The sequence below is a fragment of the Ambystoma mexicanum genome, chromosome 1q, assembly GCF_040938575.1.
Source record: "Ambystoma mexicanum isolate Mex_15411 chromosome 1q, UKY_AmexF1_1, whole genome shotgun sequence".
Lineage (NCBI taxonomy): Eukaryota > Metazoa > Chordata > Amphibia > Caudata > Ambystomatidae > Ambystoma > Ambystoma mexicanum.
This window is the reverse complement of record NC_090922.1, coordinates 861,063,768-861,081,888: the sequence shown is the minus strand read 5'-3', so window position 1 is coordinate 861,081,888 and position 18,121 is coordinate 861,063,768. Positions and strand designations below refer to the sequence as shown.

The 18,121-nt window shown below is 51.7% G+C and overlaps 1 protein-coding gene across 4 annotated transcripts in view; it reads left to right on the top strand.

The window, feature by feature from the left end:
- The first annotated feature begins 6,521 nt into the window (after window positions 1-6,521).
- The window catches only part of LHX9 (LIM homeobox 9), an 86,770-nt gene continuing 75,170 nt past the window's right edge, over window positions 6,522-18,121 (top strand). Inside the window, exon 1 of one of the 4 annotated variants that reach the window (XM_069641510.1) lies at window positions 6,522-6,629. Coding sequence is in view for 3 of the 4 variants with exons in the window: in XM_069641508.1 (XP_069497609.1) it covers window positions 6,813-6,937 (125 nt within the window). In the remaining variant the exon portion in view is untranslated. Of the gene's footprint in view, window positions 6,630-6,668; window positions 6,938-18,121 lie in introns of those variants that run through there. The other 3 variants (XM_069641508.1, XM_069641507.1, XM_069641509.1) reach the window with 3 other exon arrangements.

Genomic DNA, 18,121 nt, shown 5'->3' with positions numbered 1-18,121 from the left:
CCCACTTGCTAGTTGTGCGCATTTAACATTTAAAAATATTAAAACTGGAAATCTGCTCCCTTATTCTCTCCTTATATTGCAGGGTTTAAAGACAGAATAGGAGATATATATTTAACCCCCTGGTTTGGAGGTAGGGTTTCAGGATCAATGAGTAGGGAGTATTTCCATTGCTACTAGGGGGTGGTATTTAGGTGGCTACTACAAAATGTACCACTGGGTTCATTTATGGGGCATGGAAACAGAGAGCCGGTAAGGGTGGGAGTAGATGAATGGGAGTGCAATATTCCGACCACAGGGTCTGCGAGTGACACATTTTACTATATAATTGTGTTACTTCTACCACGCCTCCTGGAGTAGTACCCTTACATCAGTTTAGTCTTTTAAGAATCATTGGCACAGCTCACGTGGAGTGATTTTGTTCTGATGCTTTTAATATCTTATGGAAGGAAGAAGTCGTTTTAGCTTTTTATATTTTTGAATGTTTGTGTGCTGTATTATTGAATGTATTGTCTTATGTGCTTTTATCTCAATCATGAAAGGCCGAATGTGCGATAAACTCAACCATATATATTTAACATTTTAGAACATGGGGTTTTCCCACATTTGCAACATGAAGAGGGCATAATGACCCTCCCCTGAAATTGGAAGCATAGTCACTGTATTTGCAATTGAAAGATGTAAGTTGGTCTGAGAATATTTACAATTTAGGGAGGAGAGGGTTCCAATTCAAACACATCAAGATGGAGTGACATGGACTCATCCTTCTCACACATTCTTGTTCTGCTGTGCCTGGGGAATGCAATCAGCAACTCAAGAATGATAGTCATAAATGGAAATGAGTAGCCTCCAGAATGTCTGACAAACTGTTCACATAGGTTTTCTATTTGATCATTTAATCCTTACTGCCCTATATTTAAGTTTTTCGAATCAAGGCATAATTTGATTTCATTAGTCTCGTGAGGCTAGCGCAGGGGCAACATGCTCTCCTTGGAAGCAAGATGACATGGAGCAACACAGGTTCAATCCCTGGTCCCCGCTTAGAAACCTCTGGGTATTAAGCATGTTATAAATAACCTATCATATCATTGGCAATAGTTGGAGGGTGAGGCAGAGGTGAATTTAAAACGTTTTTTAAGGACACTCTTGTGGGGTCTCGTTACGAGTTTGATGAGGTGGTATTATTACCCATTGTGGTTTGGAGGAATTACACCAGGGATTATCGTGCCAGAGGTAATTTCTCAATTCATGGGGCTACAGTAGAGGAGATACAGGCAGCTAAAACCTGGAGATGTTTGCCCCATTTTTCCTCCAAAGCCAGATTTGGGTGGTGCTGAAAAAGTGGCGGTAGTTTAGTTACCAATACTTTTTTACCCTTTCCCCCTCATCAAATTTGAAGTGAGATCTAAGAAATGAAATGCCCATTAGTGGTAACTATGTTTAAGGGCAGCTATGTGTTAACATAGGGCCTCATTACAAGTGTGGTGGTCCGGAAATAAGCTTACCGGCACCCTTGTTCTTGGAGCACCACACTACGAGTCTGCCTGACATGGCCGCTGCACCCGACAGGTCTGACACTGCCGGACGCAGAGGCCCTGGTAACCAGATTATTCCCGTTAGCAACAGTGCCAGCGTTTCCGTCTCCCACCTCCATAGATTCCTATGGGAATGGGGAGTTACAAAATCCAGCGCTGGACTTCCCGCGCCGCCGGGACTTGTAATGTCCCGGTGGCACCGGGAAGTCAGGCGCCAGATTCAGTGTTACTGGGTTACCGCCAACATCATAATTAGGCCCCATATTTGCTATGGCTACGGGCTAGACATAGCTGAAGTAACATTTTGTTTTTGCAAAATACTGTTTAGAAAAGAAAATGTAATCGATGTATTATGTAAACTGTAGACAAATTGTATAGTTCAGAAGTTAGCTTGGTTCCAGTTTATATGTTGTCATGCTATAGGCGTGTTTCACAGTGATTATAGTATGAATTTGCTGTATGAATGAACATTTGGGTCCTGATTTCAAAAAGCATTTTTCAATGGCGCAATCCTATTAAAAAACGCTTCGTAAATCAGGCCTTTTATATTTAACACAGAACGGAAGCGGAAACGATTCCATTATGTCACCAAGCATAGCTTATCTGTTGAGAATTGTATTCCTGTGGTCTCCAGATAGAATTGTCTCTGGTGATTGTTAAAATGTCTAAATGTTCCATAAGGGAAGCACCTATGGCAGTCATTGTGCTGGCGGTATTTGTGGCGCAGAGGGCTGTCCTTATAGGATGTGTTAAGCTAGAAAAGGAGTGATATTATTAGCTCGCTCGCGAGAGCCTCTTGTTAGAAATATTCCAAACAGAAATATTTAAAAACATATTTCTGTTTCGAGCAAAGAGAGCGAGAGGGCATGCCATAATGGCATGTTAGTACCTTGTGGGGCATGGGGGGGGGGGGGCTTCGGGGGAGGGGTCAGCTGATCAGACGTTTTTGGTGCTAGACGCTAGAGGTCCTCGTGGGTATGTGCTGTCTCTGTTGCATGCTGACTCTAGGTCACGATTTGAGGTCAAAGGAGTGCGGATTGGGGCAGAATGTTCATAGAATGGAAACCAAGTTTGCTTATGACCGGAATGATGAGGGCGTCACGTCATGAACTGCGGCGGTTACTGGGTCGTGATATTTAGAAGGCACGCCACATGGCACGGCGCGGACCTGGGAAGTGGCTCCCTCGGTCGCAGTGAAGCACCCTCCCTGTCCCTTTGAAGAAAGAGAAAGAGGGCGATACGGGCATTCCCTAGGCACGCGACTGAAACCAGCTGCAGTCGGAGGGGGGCGCTATCCATGCAGGCATTCCCTAGGCACGCGACTGAAACCAGCTGCAGTCGGAGGGGGGCGCTATCCATGCAGGCATTCCCTAGGCACGTGACTGAAACCAGCTGCAGTCGGGAGGGGGCGCTATACATGCAGGCATTCCTTAGGCACGCGACTGAAACCAGCTCTAGTCGGAGGGGGGCGCTATCCATGGAGGCATTCCCTAGGCACGCGACTGAAACCAGCTGCAGTCGGAGGGGGGCGCTATCCATGCAGGCATTCCATAGGCACGCGACTGAAACCAGCTCTAGTCGGAGGGGGGCGCTATCCTGTCTTTGGGACGACGCGTCCTTTTTGCCCGCCCAAATTAATACAGATACACGCACAAAAGGCGCCTGTTCGCACACTGCTCTATCACTCCAGAAACATCCAAATAAGATATAAAAAAATGAGAAAAACATGATATAGGTTCAAATTTGGAAAATAAAAAATAAAAAAGTAGAAGTCAAAGAAGTTGGGACCCACATAACAGGAGCGTCAGCCAAAATGATAATATGAATAAACTGTGGAGTAACCCTTCGTGCCATGATCGCCCCTGTTTAATGTGCCCTGGGATGCTAAGTGCACGAGCAGCAGTGGTGGGACCCAAGCAAACAAATGGCCCCGTCTTTTCAGCATGCGTTTTATTGAAGCCATCACATTATGGGTCGATTTCCCCCAAAACATGAACAGCGCGTATCTATTCTAACCCGAGCGCAGTGTTCCAATGAATGCGTTACCCTATTTGTTGCATATGGTGTTTTTTGTTTAACTCTGGTGCCGCCAGGACTGCGGGGGTATTGCTGTCGCGGCCCTCCCCGGAGTGACTGGCCTTTCACTATCCGAGGATACAAATGATATCCGTGCGAGTGGCCAGAATCAGACGCCGGGCGAGCAATCACACCTAAAGGACAACGCCTTCCAATTAATTAAAAATCAGGCACAATTGCCAGCTTGGTAGAGCGACGTGCATTCTTAAAAATGTTGGAATTCAGATTTCAGGCAGTAAAAGCCAGCACCCAAAAATCTGTATTATCACATTAAATTTGAAAGATTGCTTTTTATTGCTTGCGGCGCAGTGCTTGGCAGTGAGGGGCAGCGCACGGATGCCAAGCTTGGGCACTACCCGGCTCTGTCTCGCCGCCTTGAGGTCTAAAGTTGCGTGGATGACGGGAGAGGGGTGGATGGGGGGAGGTGGGGGGCTGTCAATCATTCTCGTTAGTTTTGGGGAAAGCAGCGCTCTGGTCGGAGCTGCGGTGTTCGTGAATGCCAACTCCGTGGCGCCTGTTAGGCATGGCGGGTCGCATGTTGGGATAGCACCAGTGGACACACGTGCCAGCATGCCCCATTCCAGCCGGGAGATGCTGACGCTCCACTCCAGGTTTCCACTCCGTAGTCTAGGGCCTGTAGTCCCGAGATTATGATAGGGAGATCCGGGACTACAAGCCCCAGAATGCACGTTGGAAACCGCGACTGGATCAATGTCTTGCGAAATGATTGGGAAATGTTTGCCAGTGTGGTAATGGAGTATGCCAGGTGCCACGTGCATGCTGTGTAGGGCTGCGAGGGCGCCAGTGTTTCTCGGGTGCTTCATTCCGGCCGTGTTGGGTCGTGATAATTCGCAAAGGGACGCATATTCCGAGGCACACTGGCTGCCCTGGCACAGCCTTGGACTCGTGCCCACGTCAGGTCCTCGTGTGACCAGGAGTGGCGGGAAAGCTCATGCCTGATGCCGCCCAATTTCTGCCCGGGACAGCATTAGATGTGCAGCTGTGTCCGGTGACACCGCGGCAGGGCGCGTGGCAGAGGAGCTTAAGCATGGTCCCACCCAAGGTCATGCCCTGGCGCAGACCAGGGCTCGCGGCCGTGTCACGCCGTGGTGTGACCTCGGGTGCGGCTGATCGCAAAGGTGCTGCCCTGGCAAAGGCTCGGAATCGTGGCCGGCCACGTTGTGGTGTGACCGGGTGTGGCAGAGAGCGCCCTGGCACCGGTGTGGATTCGCTGCTGGGTCCGGTCATGGTGTGAGCTGCCGCGGGAAGAGGGCGCATGCATGCACCAGTGCCGGCCCGGGCACGCGGCTAGAGAGGACGTGGGGATTGCGGAGGGCGCTCGCGGAGTGACAGTCGCATTAATTAGCCGCCTTCGCCCGCAGCCTGGGCAGTGGCAGCATCCGGGCCGTACGTGATACTCCCCTGCGAGGAGCCCTTGCCCACACGGGTCTATGATTATGTGACCACACACCAGCGCCATTCAAGTCCACTCGAACCATTGTGTTCTTTGCATCCGCGTTGTGTCTTGTGTGTGCAATACATTGCATTAGCGCCTGCGTGGGTGATGCGGCTAGCCTATGCGGGGAGGAGGTCAGAAATCTCCCACCCTCAAATTGAATCCCACCGCTCTCTCGGAGTGTCCCCACCAAAGTTTTGCTAAGTCTCTCTCAGCCGCTTTCCCTGAAACAGGTACCACAAAACACCCCGCCCAACCCCACACGCCCCCCCCTCTCTCTCTTGCTCCAGCTCTCTTTCTTTATCAATGTCACTGCCTTGCCGCCCTTCCAACATGTAATACGTGCAATTACATTGATAATACTACCACAGCGCTTAGAAGCTGAAGCGCCGTACAATAGATGATGATATGAAGATATTGTGGGGAGCGCGCACGTTCTCATACGCTCGTCTGTTTGTTGATAATTCATCCTCCCTCCCTCCCTCCCTCCCTCCCTCCCTCCCTCCCTCCCTCCCTCCCTCCCTCCCTTCCTTCCTTCCTTCCTTCCTTCCTTCCTTCCTTCCTTCCTTCCTTCCTTCCTTCCTTCCTTCCTTCCTTCCTTCCTTCCTTCCTTCCTTCCTTCCTTCCTTCCTTCCTTCCTCCCTCCCTTCCTCCCTCCAACTTTCTTTCTTTCTTTCTTTCTTTCTTTCTTTCTTTCTTTCTTTCTTTCTTTCTTTCTTTCTTTCTTTCTTTCTTTCTTTCTTTCTTTCTTTCTCCCCCAATAGGCATTCTTGTGCTCATCTATACACGTCCCGCTGGTTACAGGTGGGTGTCCCCCTGCAGCGCGGTGGTCCACCAGTACAACCCCATGCTGTGGCGATTAATCGCCCGGTTTGCTCTAACGCCGTGGTTACTCTCTGGCATGACCCATCTGAAATGGGCACCTAAAGGCGGCATCTCACCAGGGGCCATCTGTTTGCCCATCCTCCTGACAGGAGGCGCGGAGTTCTCGCCACCCCTAATTAGTGCTGTGCACCAGCAACGCGTCTCTACACAAACACTACAGCCTGACTGGGAGCCACGACCCCCATCACGGCAGCGGGGACCCCCGGCCTCTCCCGGGGCGCCCGGAGTGGGCTCCCAGTGGGAGACTGGGGGGTTGGTGCCATGCCGCAGCTGGAGGCCGATTTGCCACTTTCAGATCCATGATTTATCCACGGGGCATGTGGATGGGAGCGGGGGAGGGGTGGCGGGTTTCTTGAGAGACGGGCGAACACAAAAAGGAGTGGGGGCAGGAGACAGGTAGAAGACGACAGAGGCTGTGGGAGAAGAGGGGGGGCTGTCGGGGACTCATAGTGGCAGCGAAAGGTAGAACCGAGAGGTGGGGAGTTGGGGGCGGGGGGGGAGTGAGGACGGGGAGGAGGGGTGCGCGGAGCAGCCTGTGTATTTTAATTAGCACAGTCAGCCTCCACTGGCAGCCAGGAACGCCTGCACCCCGTGCCAGCTTCATTGGCACCTCCACTGCGCCCAGGCTCGCCGCTGCCCGTACCTACCCCTATCTGCGGGAAAGACGCCCGGGTGCCAAGGTAAGAACCGCTCATTGTGCGCCGATCCCCGGCCCCGACAGGACGCCCCATTTCTGCTTTTGCGTGCGCGCTGAAAGGGGATGTGCCTGTTGTCCGTTTAACCCTGGACTCTGCCTCGTCTATTAACTAGCCGACACCTGCCTTGCTTGCCTGGGCACCGGATCGCATATTTCGACAGATTTCATGCTGCGCAAAAGCCCGTGCGCGGTGCCAGTCGCTGCTGAACGTGCCAGGCTAACCCAGGGTAAAGCACTGCACAGCCACCACTGCCAAAGTGTGAGTTCCTTGCACAACGTGCAGATGCCTCGGTGGGTGAAAGAACCATCTTTTCATGTTTTTTCTCTCCAGGGCCTGGTAGGGAATTGTTTATTTGTATTTATTTAATTTATTTATTTCCATTTGTAAAGCGCGCAATTGGCATCGTGGCGCTGTTGAACCCGAACACTGCTGCGGCGTCGAACGTGTTCACGTTTGTTTAGAAATAGCCTGATCCGAGCGCTTGATGTGCTCCGGGAAAAATAATGGGGCACTGGGGAGCCACGCCGGGTCCCCTTCTGGACAAGGCCGGTCATTAGGGGCTGCGGGAGGCCGCGCGCGGCAGTTTAATGAGGCGGGTCGCGCTCCTCGCCGCGCTGCTGCCGGGGACTCCCCCCGCGGAGCCGCGGTGCCGCGTCGCGGTGGGGCTCGTGACTGACGGCAGAGCCCAGATGGGCGACACTACCTGCGGGAATTGCCGTCTCTTCCCGCGCGAGGTGTTGGTAAAATGTCAATCCGCGCACACCTGGTACCGCAGCCGCTTTCTTTTGCGGAGTGAATATTACTCGAACGAACGAACTGATGGCTTGGATGTCAACGGTGCCTTTTTACTTTATTTTAGCAAGTTTGGTATCCAGTGAAATAATCGCGGGTAAAAATCATCGCCAGAACGATGTCTTTGTAAACAATTTATGTTGACGGATTTATGTATTTATTTGTTTCTGTAAAGCGCACTACAGCCCGTAGGCATCCAGGCGCTGTAATGAAGGTTGCCTCCATTAAAGGCAGGGCCGCCATGCGCCTTCTATTGAAGCTTTTTTCCCGGGAGAATAGTTCGTTGTTTAAACATTGTTAACATGTTTTTTTACGGCCAGCATTTCCTTTCCCCGTGCACGTTCCTCCTCTCGCCCCTTCGCCGTAGGGGTGCGCCCTTCACTCCAGCAGTGCTTGCAAGGAAAGGCCACCTTATTGCCCTGCTCGTCCCTTTTTTGGTAAGTCGATCTGTTCGCAATGACACCCCTTCTTAAGTGATTACACGTGTGTGTATCGATACGCCGTGCCACCCTTTGCTTTCAGCAAGCCGTGCTGGTACAGCTGCGGGCAGTTGCCAGATTTCTGCAAATAGACCCCCTGCATCCCGCGGTATTCCCCCCACCCCCGACAAGATTGGCAGTTTGGATTGCAGCATTTCCCACCCAATCCTTACCGTGTGTGGCACTGTTGCCAGAGGCCTTTGCTCTCCATTGTGTGTGTTTTGGGGGTGCAGCCATGGGAGCCTGTTCCTGTATCTCGGCTGGTCTAAGCGTTCAGTTTTGAGAATCCTGATAGAGCCTGGCTGCTCTCAGACCCCATTCATGAGAAACCTGGCAGTGCCTATTTGCCACCAACCTACTGTAGTGTGAAGCCCCCTAGTGCCTCTTTCAGCGCCCAGTAGTGGGAAGCCTCCTAGTGCCTCATTGGTCTCAGCGCCCAGTAGTGGGAAGCTTGGCAGTGCCTCCTTTGTCTCAGCGTCCAGTAGTTGGAAGCCTAGCAGTGCCTGGTTGGTCTCAGCGCCCAGTAGTGGGAAGCTTGGCAGTGCCTCCTTTGTCTCAGCGCCCAGTAGTGGGAAGACTAGCAGTGCCTGGTTGGTCTCAGCGCCCAGTAGTGGGAAGCCTGGCAGTGTCTTGTTGGTCTCAGCGCCCAGTAGTGGGAAGCCTGGCAGTGCCTTGTTGGTCTCCGCGCCCAGTAGTGGAAAGCTTGGCAGTGCCTGGTTGGTCTCAGCGCCCAGTAGTGGGAAGCCTGGCAGTGCCTTGTTGGTCTCAGCGCCCAGTAGTGGGAAGCTTGGCAGTGCCTCATTGGTCTCAGCGCCCAGTAGTGGGAAGCCTAGCAGTGCCTGGTTGGTCTCAGCGCCCAGTAGTGGGAAGCTTGGCAGTGCCTCCTTTGTCTCAGCGCCCAGTAGTGGGAAGCCTAGCAGTGCCTGGTTGGTCTCAGCGCCCAGTAGTGGGAAGCCTGGCAGTGTCTTGTTGGTCTCAGCGCCCAGTAGTGGGAAGCCTGGCAGTGCCTTGTTGGTCTGCGCCCAGTAGTGGAAAGCTTGGCAGTGCCTGGTTGGTCTCAGCGCCCAGTAGTGGGAAGCCTGGCAGTGCCTTGTTGGTCTCAGCGCCCAGTAGTGGGAAGCTTGGCAGTGCCTTGTTGGTCTCAGCGCCCAATAGTGGGAAGCCTGGCAGTGCCTGGTTGATCTTGGCAGTGCCTTGTTAGTCTCAGCGCCCAGTAGTGGGAAGCCTCCTAGTGCCTCGTTGGTCTCAGCGCCCAGTAGTGGGAAGCTTGGCAGTGCCTGGTTGGTATCAGCGCCCAGTAGTGGGAAGCCTGGCAGTGCCTCATTGGTCTCAGTGCCCAGTAGTGGGAAGCCTGGCAGTGCCTGGTTGATCTTGGCAGTGCCTTGTTAGTCTCAGCGCCCAGTAGTGGGAAGCTTGGCAGTACCTTGTTGGTCTCAGCGCCCAGTAGTGGGAAGCCTGGCAGTGCCTGGTTGGTCTCAGCGCCCAGTAGTGGGAAGCTTGGCAGTACCTTGTTGGTCTCAGCGCCCAGTAGTGGGAAGCCTGGCAGTGCCTCATTGGTCTCAGCGCCCAGTAGTGGGAAGCCTCCTAGTGCCTCGTTGGTCTCAGCGCCCAGTAGTGGGAAGCCTCCTAGTGCCTGGTTGGCCACAGCGCAAGTGGGAAGCCTGGCAGTGCCTGAGCATACCCCTCACCCCCTATACCCCTCCCCGGGATACTTGCACCATGCCTGTGTTGGTCACAGCACCCATCCTGTGGAGCTTGCCTCTCTCTCACACTTGTGTCAGCTGCCCCCAGATGTTGGGAGCCCGGCACTGTCACCGAATCGTGACAGGAATCCTGTGGTGTTGGCAGGGCTGGTGTGGGCACTCAGTCCAGGGATCCTGTGTGTCTGGGCTGCTCTTCTTCCGAGGTAACATGGTACAGTGCCTCGGCTGCTCTGCCTGTTGGACGCCTGCACTCTTATTGGTATATGTTTTACCATCTTTGCCTGGCAATGTGCCTCGCTGCTGTTAAGCCGCGTGCGACTTTTCTGGGTTGCTTTTAGCTCATGTGAGTGTAACACAGTGATTGACAGGTCCAGCATTGTGTCTGGTCTGAACTTGATATCATGAGTCTGGTACTTGTTTTGGCTGCACTTAGCCCGGTGGAGCCCAGCACTACCCGAAGGCTGAATTTAGCCCCGTGAGTCTGGAACGTGTATGGGAGAAACTTAGTCCCGCGAGTTTGTCAGTAGTCGGGACTGCACTTAGCCAGTGAGTCTGGAACGTGTATGGGCTGCCCTTAGCCCTGTGCGTGGGGCACTCGTCTGGGCTGAAATTACCCACGTGAGTCTGACATTTGTCTGCACTGCACTTAGCACCGTGCCATGCGTTTGGCAGTTTTGTGGACTGTACTTAGCCACTGAGTCTGGAACTTGTGTGGGATGTCATTAGACCCGTGAGCCTGGCACTTGTATCGGCAGAATTCCGCTCAGGTGAGCAAGGCACTTTGGCGTGGCCTATCTGCGCCTGGACTGCACTCCCCCGCGAGAGGATGTCTCTTGCCTCTGGCAGACTTAGCCCGGGTGATCCTGGCACTTGTCTGGACAGCACTTAACCCTGTGATACTGGAACGTGTCTGGGTTACATTTAGTCCATGCAAGGCGGGCACCATGCCCGCGCTGTTCATGGCCTAAACGAGTATGGTGCCACGCCCAGGCCAACCTTAACCACCGGAAGCCTGTCACCGCGCCTGGGTAGCTCTTAACACAATGAAACTGATACGACACATGTGATCTTGGAACCATGTGATTGTGACAGCAGCAGACAGCACTCATGCAGGTTCATGGCAGGCAGCAGCTGGGCCAGCACGACTGCGACCTGTGTAATTTATGTGGACTAACTTCATGTGTGTGCCATCAGGGGTGTTGCTAGGTTTGTAAAAGATCCGGGGCTACGCTAATGTCGGGACTGTCGGGACACAGGGCTGGCTAGCCTTTTTGTAGCCCCTGAGCTTCTATCCAGGTCTACAAACAAAAGACCGGGGGCTATATCCCTCCCCCAGGCCCCTAACGATGACCCTGCATGCCATCTTCTCTGCACTCCCCTACCCATCCCCCACACACTAACTGCAGGGAGCTCCGTTCACCCGGTGATCGGCTGGACTGTAGGAAGAAATAATGAGGTGCCGTGCACTGGACGATACACGCCAATTCTCAGTCTCCAGGAAGCACGCGCCCGCACCCGCCCGAGACTGGCAGAGGTTGCCTTTGTATCAGGAACACACCGCCTAAGGGGAGCGAACGCGAAGGGGGCACTTCATTCTTGACTGCAAATCATTGCGCCTTTCCCCAGGTCACCCAGTAACTGCTAGCGGGCGACCGTGGAAATGCTGGGCCCACACGGCCACCAGTACAATACTCTTGCATTACAACAGAGTCGCGTCAAATCGGGCAGGGGAATGCAGGTGGGAGTGAAACATGAGTCAATTTCCCAATCCCTGAATTTCCACGCGGGGGGCACTTTTTTGAGAGGGCACATTGATGTGCTAATTTCTGGTGACAGCACATTAAATTGGTATGTTAATGAGTCCCCCCCCACTTTTTTTTAAGACTTGACCCTTGGGAGTGAGTGGTACAGTGAGTACCTCAAAAAGGGGGGAAGGATCGACAGAGCCTCTGTCGAGACAGACAACTCACTGCTCTGGCACAGTGTGTGCCCATTGGCACCTGGGATAAGGTGCCATGCAGGGAGCATGTTATCAGTAGTGGTGGAAACTGAACAAATGTAAAGGTGGATCCCACAAGGGCCAGGGTGGAGTTTGGAGGAGCGGGCAGAATTTCGAGGGGCGCAGCTAGCAGTTGAGCTCAAAGGAAATGTTTAAAATAATAGTTTAAACATGGTGCAAATACTTTCATTCTGCTTCTTTCCCAACTCCACACTGTACATCAATTCCACTTTAAATCACTTCCATGGCTGTGGTGCACCCACAATACTGTTGGTAATGCAGTGATGATCCATAAACAAGTTCTACAACAGAAGGCTAGCAGGGTAGCTCAGCAGGTTGAGAGACAGTTGCTGAGATTTTATACATTAAAAACTAGTTGTTAGTCCTATTACTTTTTGCAATTCCTTATGAAAAAACAAGTGCTATCAAATGTGTTTGGCCAGTGGATGGGTTGGCTTGGTCGCTTGCTTATATTCAGAGTGGAGGCTGGGTATATTCTACCCCTCTAGTGGAAATCAAAAGTTGGCACCCATAAAAGCACGGTTTAATTTCCTAATAACTGCTGTTAGCACAACAGAAGAATTTATTTGTGATTAAGCAGTTTGACAAGCATATAACATTGTTATAAATATAACCTGTGATAAAACACAAATGAAGGGGCACATAAATTACAGGGTACTTGTGTGGTAGTCTGACAAAAAAAGAAACCCAAAGAAAACTACTGGATGCAGGTTTAAGCAGCATTTTTGAGTTTGGAAAATACTTTTTTTTTCCTATGAAAGTGTAAGATGCACATTTGGAAAACAATAGTGTGCCCAGCATGTAGAAAGCCTGCTTTTAACAGTGATGGCCGCCACCCCAGTGATAGTCATGGCCCAATGATTCACGTGGTGTCCCTTTCAGGCCAGAAGAAAAAAAAGAGGCTAGGCAGATAGAGCCTGCAAATGCGGGAATGACTGCTGGGGAAAGGAGCATAGAGCAGATAGGATCACCGAGGCAGGCCAGGTCCGAGATCCGGGGAGACATCCGGTGCTGGATCTCAGACTTGGCAACCAGCCAGACCATTGTGCAGAGCTGGCTATCGTTACCCCATGTGATATGCGTTTTCCAAGCAATATAATGCTTCCACTGCGACTGCAGCAAAACAAAAGGTGATGCCTGGAAGGTTTAGAATGAATCTCAACCCCTGGCACAGCTCTGGGCAACCCTACAGACCATTGCTCCTTAGCCTGCCAAGCTACTGCAGAAAGGAGAAAGACCATATGCAAATCAGGCTTGGTCTCGCCCCTTAAGGGGCAGCCCAGCCCAAACTGCTCAGTTACATCCCTTCTGCACAAGCCCACATGCACCCTGACATGTTTCAGCCTCATTGGGCATCATCAGTGAGGAGTAGGCTGGGTCTAGACCCATCAGGCTCAGGATACCCGTCTGGGCATACCCATCCCACTCAGGGTGACTTTAAGCAAAACAAAAGGTGATGCCTGGAAGGTTTACAATGAATCTCAGTCACTGGCACAGCTCTGGGCAACCCTCCAAACCATTGCTCCTTAGCCTGCCAAGCTACTGCAGAAAGGAGAAAAACCATATGCAAATCAGGCTTGGTCTCACCCCTTAAGGGGCAGTCCAGCCCAAACTGCTAGGGCACATCCCTTCTGCACAAGACCACAAGCATCCTCTCATGTTTCAGCCTCATTGGGCATCATCAGTGAGGAGTAGGCTGGGTCTAGACCCAGCAGGCTCGGGATACCCGTCTGGGCATACCCGTCCCTTTCGGGGTGACTTTAAGCAAAACAAAATGGTGATGGCTGGAAGGTTTTGAATTAATCACAACCATGGGCACAGCTCTGGGCAACCCTCTAGACCATCGTTCTTCGCCTGCCAGGCCATTACAGAAAGGGAAAAGACCATATGCAAATCTGGCTTGGTTTTAAGGGGCAGTCCAGTCCAAACTGCTAGGTCACATCCCTTCTGCACGGGACCACAAGCATGCTGACATGTTTCAGTCTCCTTGGGCATCATCAGTGAGCAGTAACCTGGGTCTCTAGGCCCAGAACACACTCTTCCTTATCAGAATAGCCATGCCTGGGCCCAGTCCTATCTGCTAGCGCCACACTTGTAAAGGTTGTGCTTGCTCTCTTTATGACTCTATCCGACCCGGCCACATGAAATCTATCCAGGATTTCTTTAGACAATAATATTACATCAGCTAAGGCTCTAAGATTTGCATCCATGTCCTACCCTGCCCGTTGTGTGGTCTTGGAATCAGGGAAAAATTCCTGCGCACTGCTGGGCCTGCATCCGGGTGCTGGCTTCGCCTGTTGGCACAGTAGGTTGTTGTAGGTGCCCCGGCGGGATCGCCAGGTCTGGATCACAGATATCATCCGAGTGGACACGCAGGCCTCTGTGCTGTTTATCTCAGAGCTCCTGAGGGCCTTCTGTGAACACTGCTCCGGGCTCTGGCAGCGGGGGAAGCAGGATCATTCTGCAAGTTGCATATAAAGAGGCATGGCTGCATTGCTGTGTGGTGGTGCACGACACACGGCATGCATGCCAGGTGCGGTGCTGACTTTAATGATGAAGTGTTTCCTGGCCTAAAGTCAGGTTTTGTCTTTGCAGCCTGACACCTGCAGTGTTTCTTCTATTTAAAATGAAAACATGGTTTAAGTCACAGAGTGGAAATAAATCAAAGTGGTAATTCCTCTACAAAGCAATGCTGCACACAGATTACAGTTAACCATGACACCTCAAAATCCATATTTTTTTAAACTCAAATTTGCGCCCGACGCCTCAACCTCCATTCACATAGACAGTCCGGCTCACTGTATGGGACTTAAGTGGACGCCTAGAGAAACCAGGGGTGCCCCCCTAAAGCGCACTCCCTCCATTTATATGGCCTTGTGGTGCTGAGGAGCGTGCTGCCAGAGCGCCACTGAACCGGCCTGTGGCAGGCATGTCACGCGTCGTGGCGGGGAGGGCCTCCTGCCTGTCCAGGTTGGTTTGTTAAGGTGATGAAATCACACCTGTGGGGTTCCTGATCCGGGCAGGTGGCTGAAGCACAGGCCTTTACAAGACCTGCCATCTACGTTTGTGCAGTAGGTGAGCTTTACAGGTTTCGTAGGGAGCCGGTGCCAGGAGGCCGGCCTCGAGTTTTTGCTGGTCTGTTGATGTGGCAGTGCGCATTTCAGATCAGCGCCTTGTGCGGCAGGCATGCCTTTGCCCGGGCATGCAGAAGGCATGCTGTAGTCTGAGTCCCCGGTGGTGGTGCATTCTGGAATCCGCCACCGTAATGAGGTTAATGCGGTTTGGTGGGGCTGGTGTGTGGAAATACACGGATGTCTGAGGGGACATACTTCACCAGGCTTACCTGCTGCAGGAATGGGCAGGAAGGGTGATATAGCACATGAAACGTAGAACATGCGAAGACATGTCGAACCGCAGCCAAATAATGGAAACCTTCTACAGCCTGGTCTGTAACTTGAGTTATGAGTTCCAATGCAAAGTGACACTGGTGTTCAAACCGGACTGACACCAGTGGCCTAACACAAAATGGTGGGGCACCTCTACAAGCCCTTCTGAGGCCCTCCCCCCACTGGCCATGGGCAGCATGGAGCCCCCACACCGCTGGGGAGGCGGGGCCCCGTTACGTCAGTGACCGAGTCCCATATGCAGCTTTTTCAAATGCATGTGGTGTGATTCTTTTCAATTTATTGACAATTATTTGTTATTTATATAGCGCTTTCATCAGAGTGCATTACAGAGGACACATTTACATACAATATAACCCAACCCAATTTGATACTCATTTGTCGACTTGGACCTCGGAAGGATGAAAGCCTGAATTGGCCTTGTCGGGGTGCGAACTGCAGATAACACACAGATCGCAGTAGTGAGCACTCAACCCTCTGAGCTATCTCACCGGCCACAATAAAGTATTTCCCGGAAATGTATAATTGGGAGTTATGGGTAGGAGTGCTCAGGCCAGATATTTTCGTGAGGTGTCACCAAAAGGAGGAATTTGGCAAAACTCCACTGTCTCAGGTGTATGGTTCCATCCGGGCCTGCAAATAGGCCAGCCTTCATTTGCCGTCCTCTCTCCTCCCGCGTCTTAAGGATGGGAGGGTCTGGTTCCGTTCTACTGTCACTGAAGGTGCATCACGGGTGGCAGTGCAGGTGAAGGAGAACATTAAAAAAGGAGGGAATTAAGCATTTCCAAATGTTCTGAGACACCCTTCACTCAGTCATGTCCCCATGCTTGGTTATCATTAGTCCTGAGAACACCAAGCACCTCCTTCCTAACACTGCTGAACAGGTGGGGATGTAAAGTGCCGGATTCCATGTGAAAATGTTCCCAGTATCCCTGAAAGCCCCCCCCCCCGCCCCCACATTTTCTAGGACGGATATTAATTACTATTCTAATTCCAGTCCTAGAATATTTGGGGGAAGTGCTTGATTTTCGTGGGAGTACACATTTTGAGAAATGTCGCCCCCTGGTGAACTTTTTCCAGTCGACTTTATCACTGTATACCGAATGCAGCTATAGGCTTCTGTTTCAGCCAATTAAAGGCAACCAGGAAGGCACTGGGTAACGCCCCCCATTGCTTTCTTTTGTCGGATAAACCAGTGCTCTATAAACTATGGGGCTGGACTCCCAGGGGGGCACAAAGGCTGTCCGGAGGATGCAAGGCTCTTCAAAAAGGGGAGTACATTGACTGCTTTTAATAGACAATATATGCAAATATGGCATCTGGGGTCGGGCTCAGCAACAATATTTTTATTCAAGGTGGGGCTCAGCATACTAAAGTTTGAATACCACCGGGCTCAACTCTTTTTGTAGTTAGCCCGGCAGCATGCTGGAGTGACGTTGCTGGGAAGTGAGGGGGTGGACCCTGGGGGACGAAGGCCTGGCATAGGGTGGCATGTTGCCTTTGCTGCTGCCCGGTGCCGGAAGTAGGAAAGAAGCAGGCGAGGGTCCGGGTGCCCTGGGGCAAAGGTTATGAGAAGAGAGGAGAAGCTGAACTCCCTCTCTTTTTCTGGTACATCCAGACCAACTGTTCCTCCGTGTCGCACAGGTGCATGGACGAAGAAGCGGTGCAGAGAAAAGGGTCGACCACAGGGGTGTTTCTAAATCTGGAAATGACCCGGGGCTAAGCTATTGTTGGAACTGTCGGGACTGGGGGCTAGCTAGCCTTTTGGTTGCAGCTCCTGAGATTATATCCGGGGCTACAACCAAAAGACCAGGGGCTATAGCCCCCTTAGCCCCCCCCCCCCCTAGCAACGCCTCTGGTCGACCAGCAAGCCATGCAGTACGTAGTAAGCACAGATGAAAGAACGAAATATTCCAGTTGGCATTCAGTCCCGGGCATATTTTTTGGGCAGAGGGCATCATGGACGTTTCAAGAAATAGCAAATGTGACACAAGAGCAAGGATAATCGGTCTACAGCTGCAAGGGACAATTTGATTAGTGAGACGAGAGACTTTTAGAAAGTGGACCTTCGCATTCCAGGAATGGCAGTATGTGGTTCACGTGCGGCAGCCTGGCGGATTGCCCTCGACCGGTCTGGTGCATTGTGGCGATGTGTGTAACACATAGGACGATAATCTCGGGTGGACTCTTAGATGTGGAATATGTTGAAGCAGGGCTTTTTCCTTCTAGTTGTGGACTGATGCTCGGGGGCGGGGTGGTGAAGGGGCAGCCTGGGCACTCCCTGGCCGGTGCTGAACTAGGAGGCTCACAGGAGCGGGGGCAAAGGGGCTAGTGGGATTGTCGGTTCATGACAGGTAACCTTATCTCCCCAGGTTCAAGTGTCATGGGGGAAACATTCGCATCCCCAAACACTGTTGGGGTATTTTATCCATGGGTTCAGGGCCTGCAGAATGGTTTATCTGGTGTGCACAATTCGAGTGATTCCTAATGGTGCGTTGGTGTAAACTGGCATTCTATGTCTAGGACTTGTTTGCTCCTGGATACCTTGCACTTGAAAAAGATTTGGACGCTTTTTATTCCTAATTGGTTGTGTACATTTTATTAAAGTGATTTTGGTGATCACAGGGTCTTTATCAAGGCTAATTTGTGTGTTCACATATACCGGTCTGTTGTCCGGTTCTCAATGGCTGGTTGGTGTGAATGAGTTCCACTGTTAGTCCTGTTGGACTGTCGAGAAGTGGGCTCGGCTGGGCATTGGTCCGGCCAGTTGGCCTGGGGATGTTTTCACGATTCCTTCTGATTCGAAATGTCTCATCGAGAACCAACCAAACGGTATATGTGAACACATGTATTAGCCTTGATAAAGACCCTATGTGGTCGAAACACGTGTTGGCTGACCACCAAAACCACTTTAATCAAATGTACACAACCAATTACGAATAAAAAGAGTACAAATCTTTTTCAGGCACAAGGTATCAGAGAACAAACAAGTTCTAAACCCAACAAGAGGTGTGGGCAACACCTCCATGACCCGTGACCTCACAGACAATTAGTATAGATAAATAACCAGAAATTA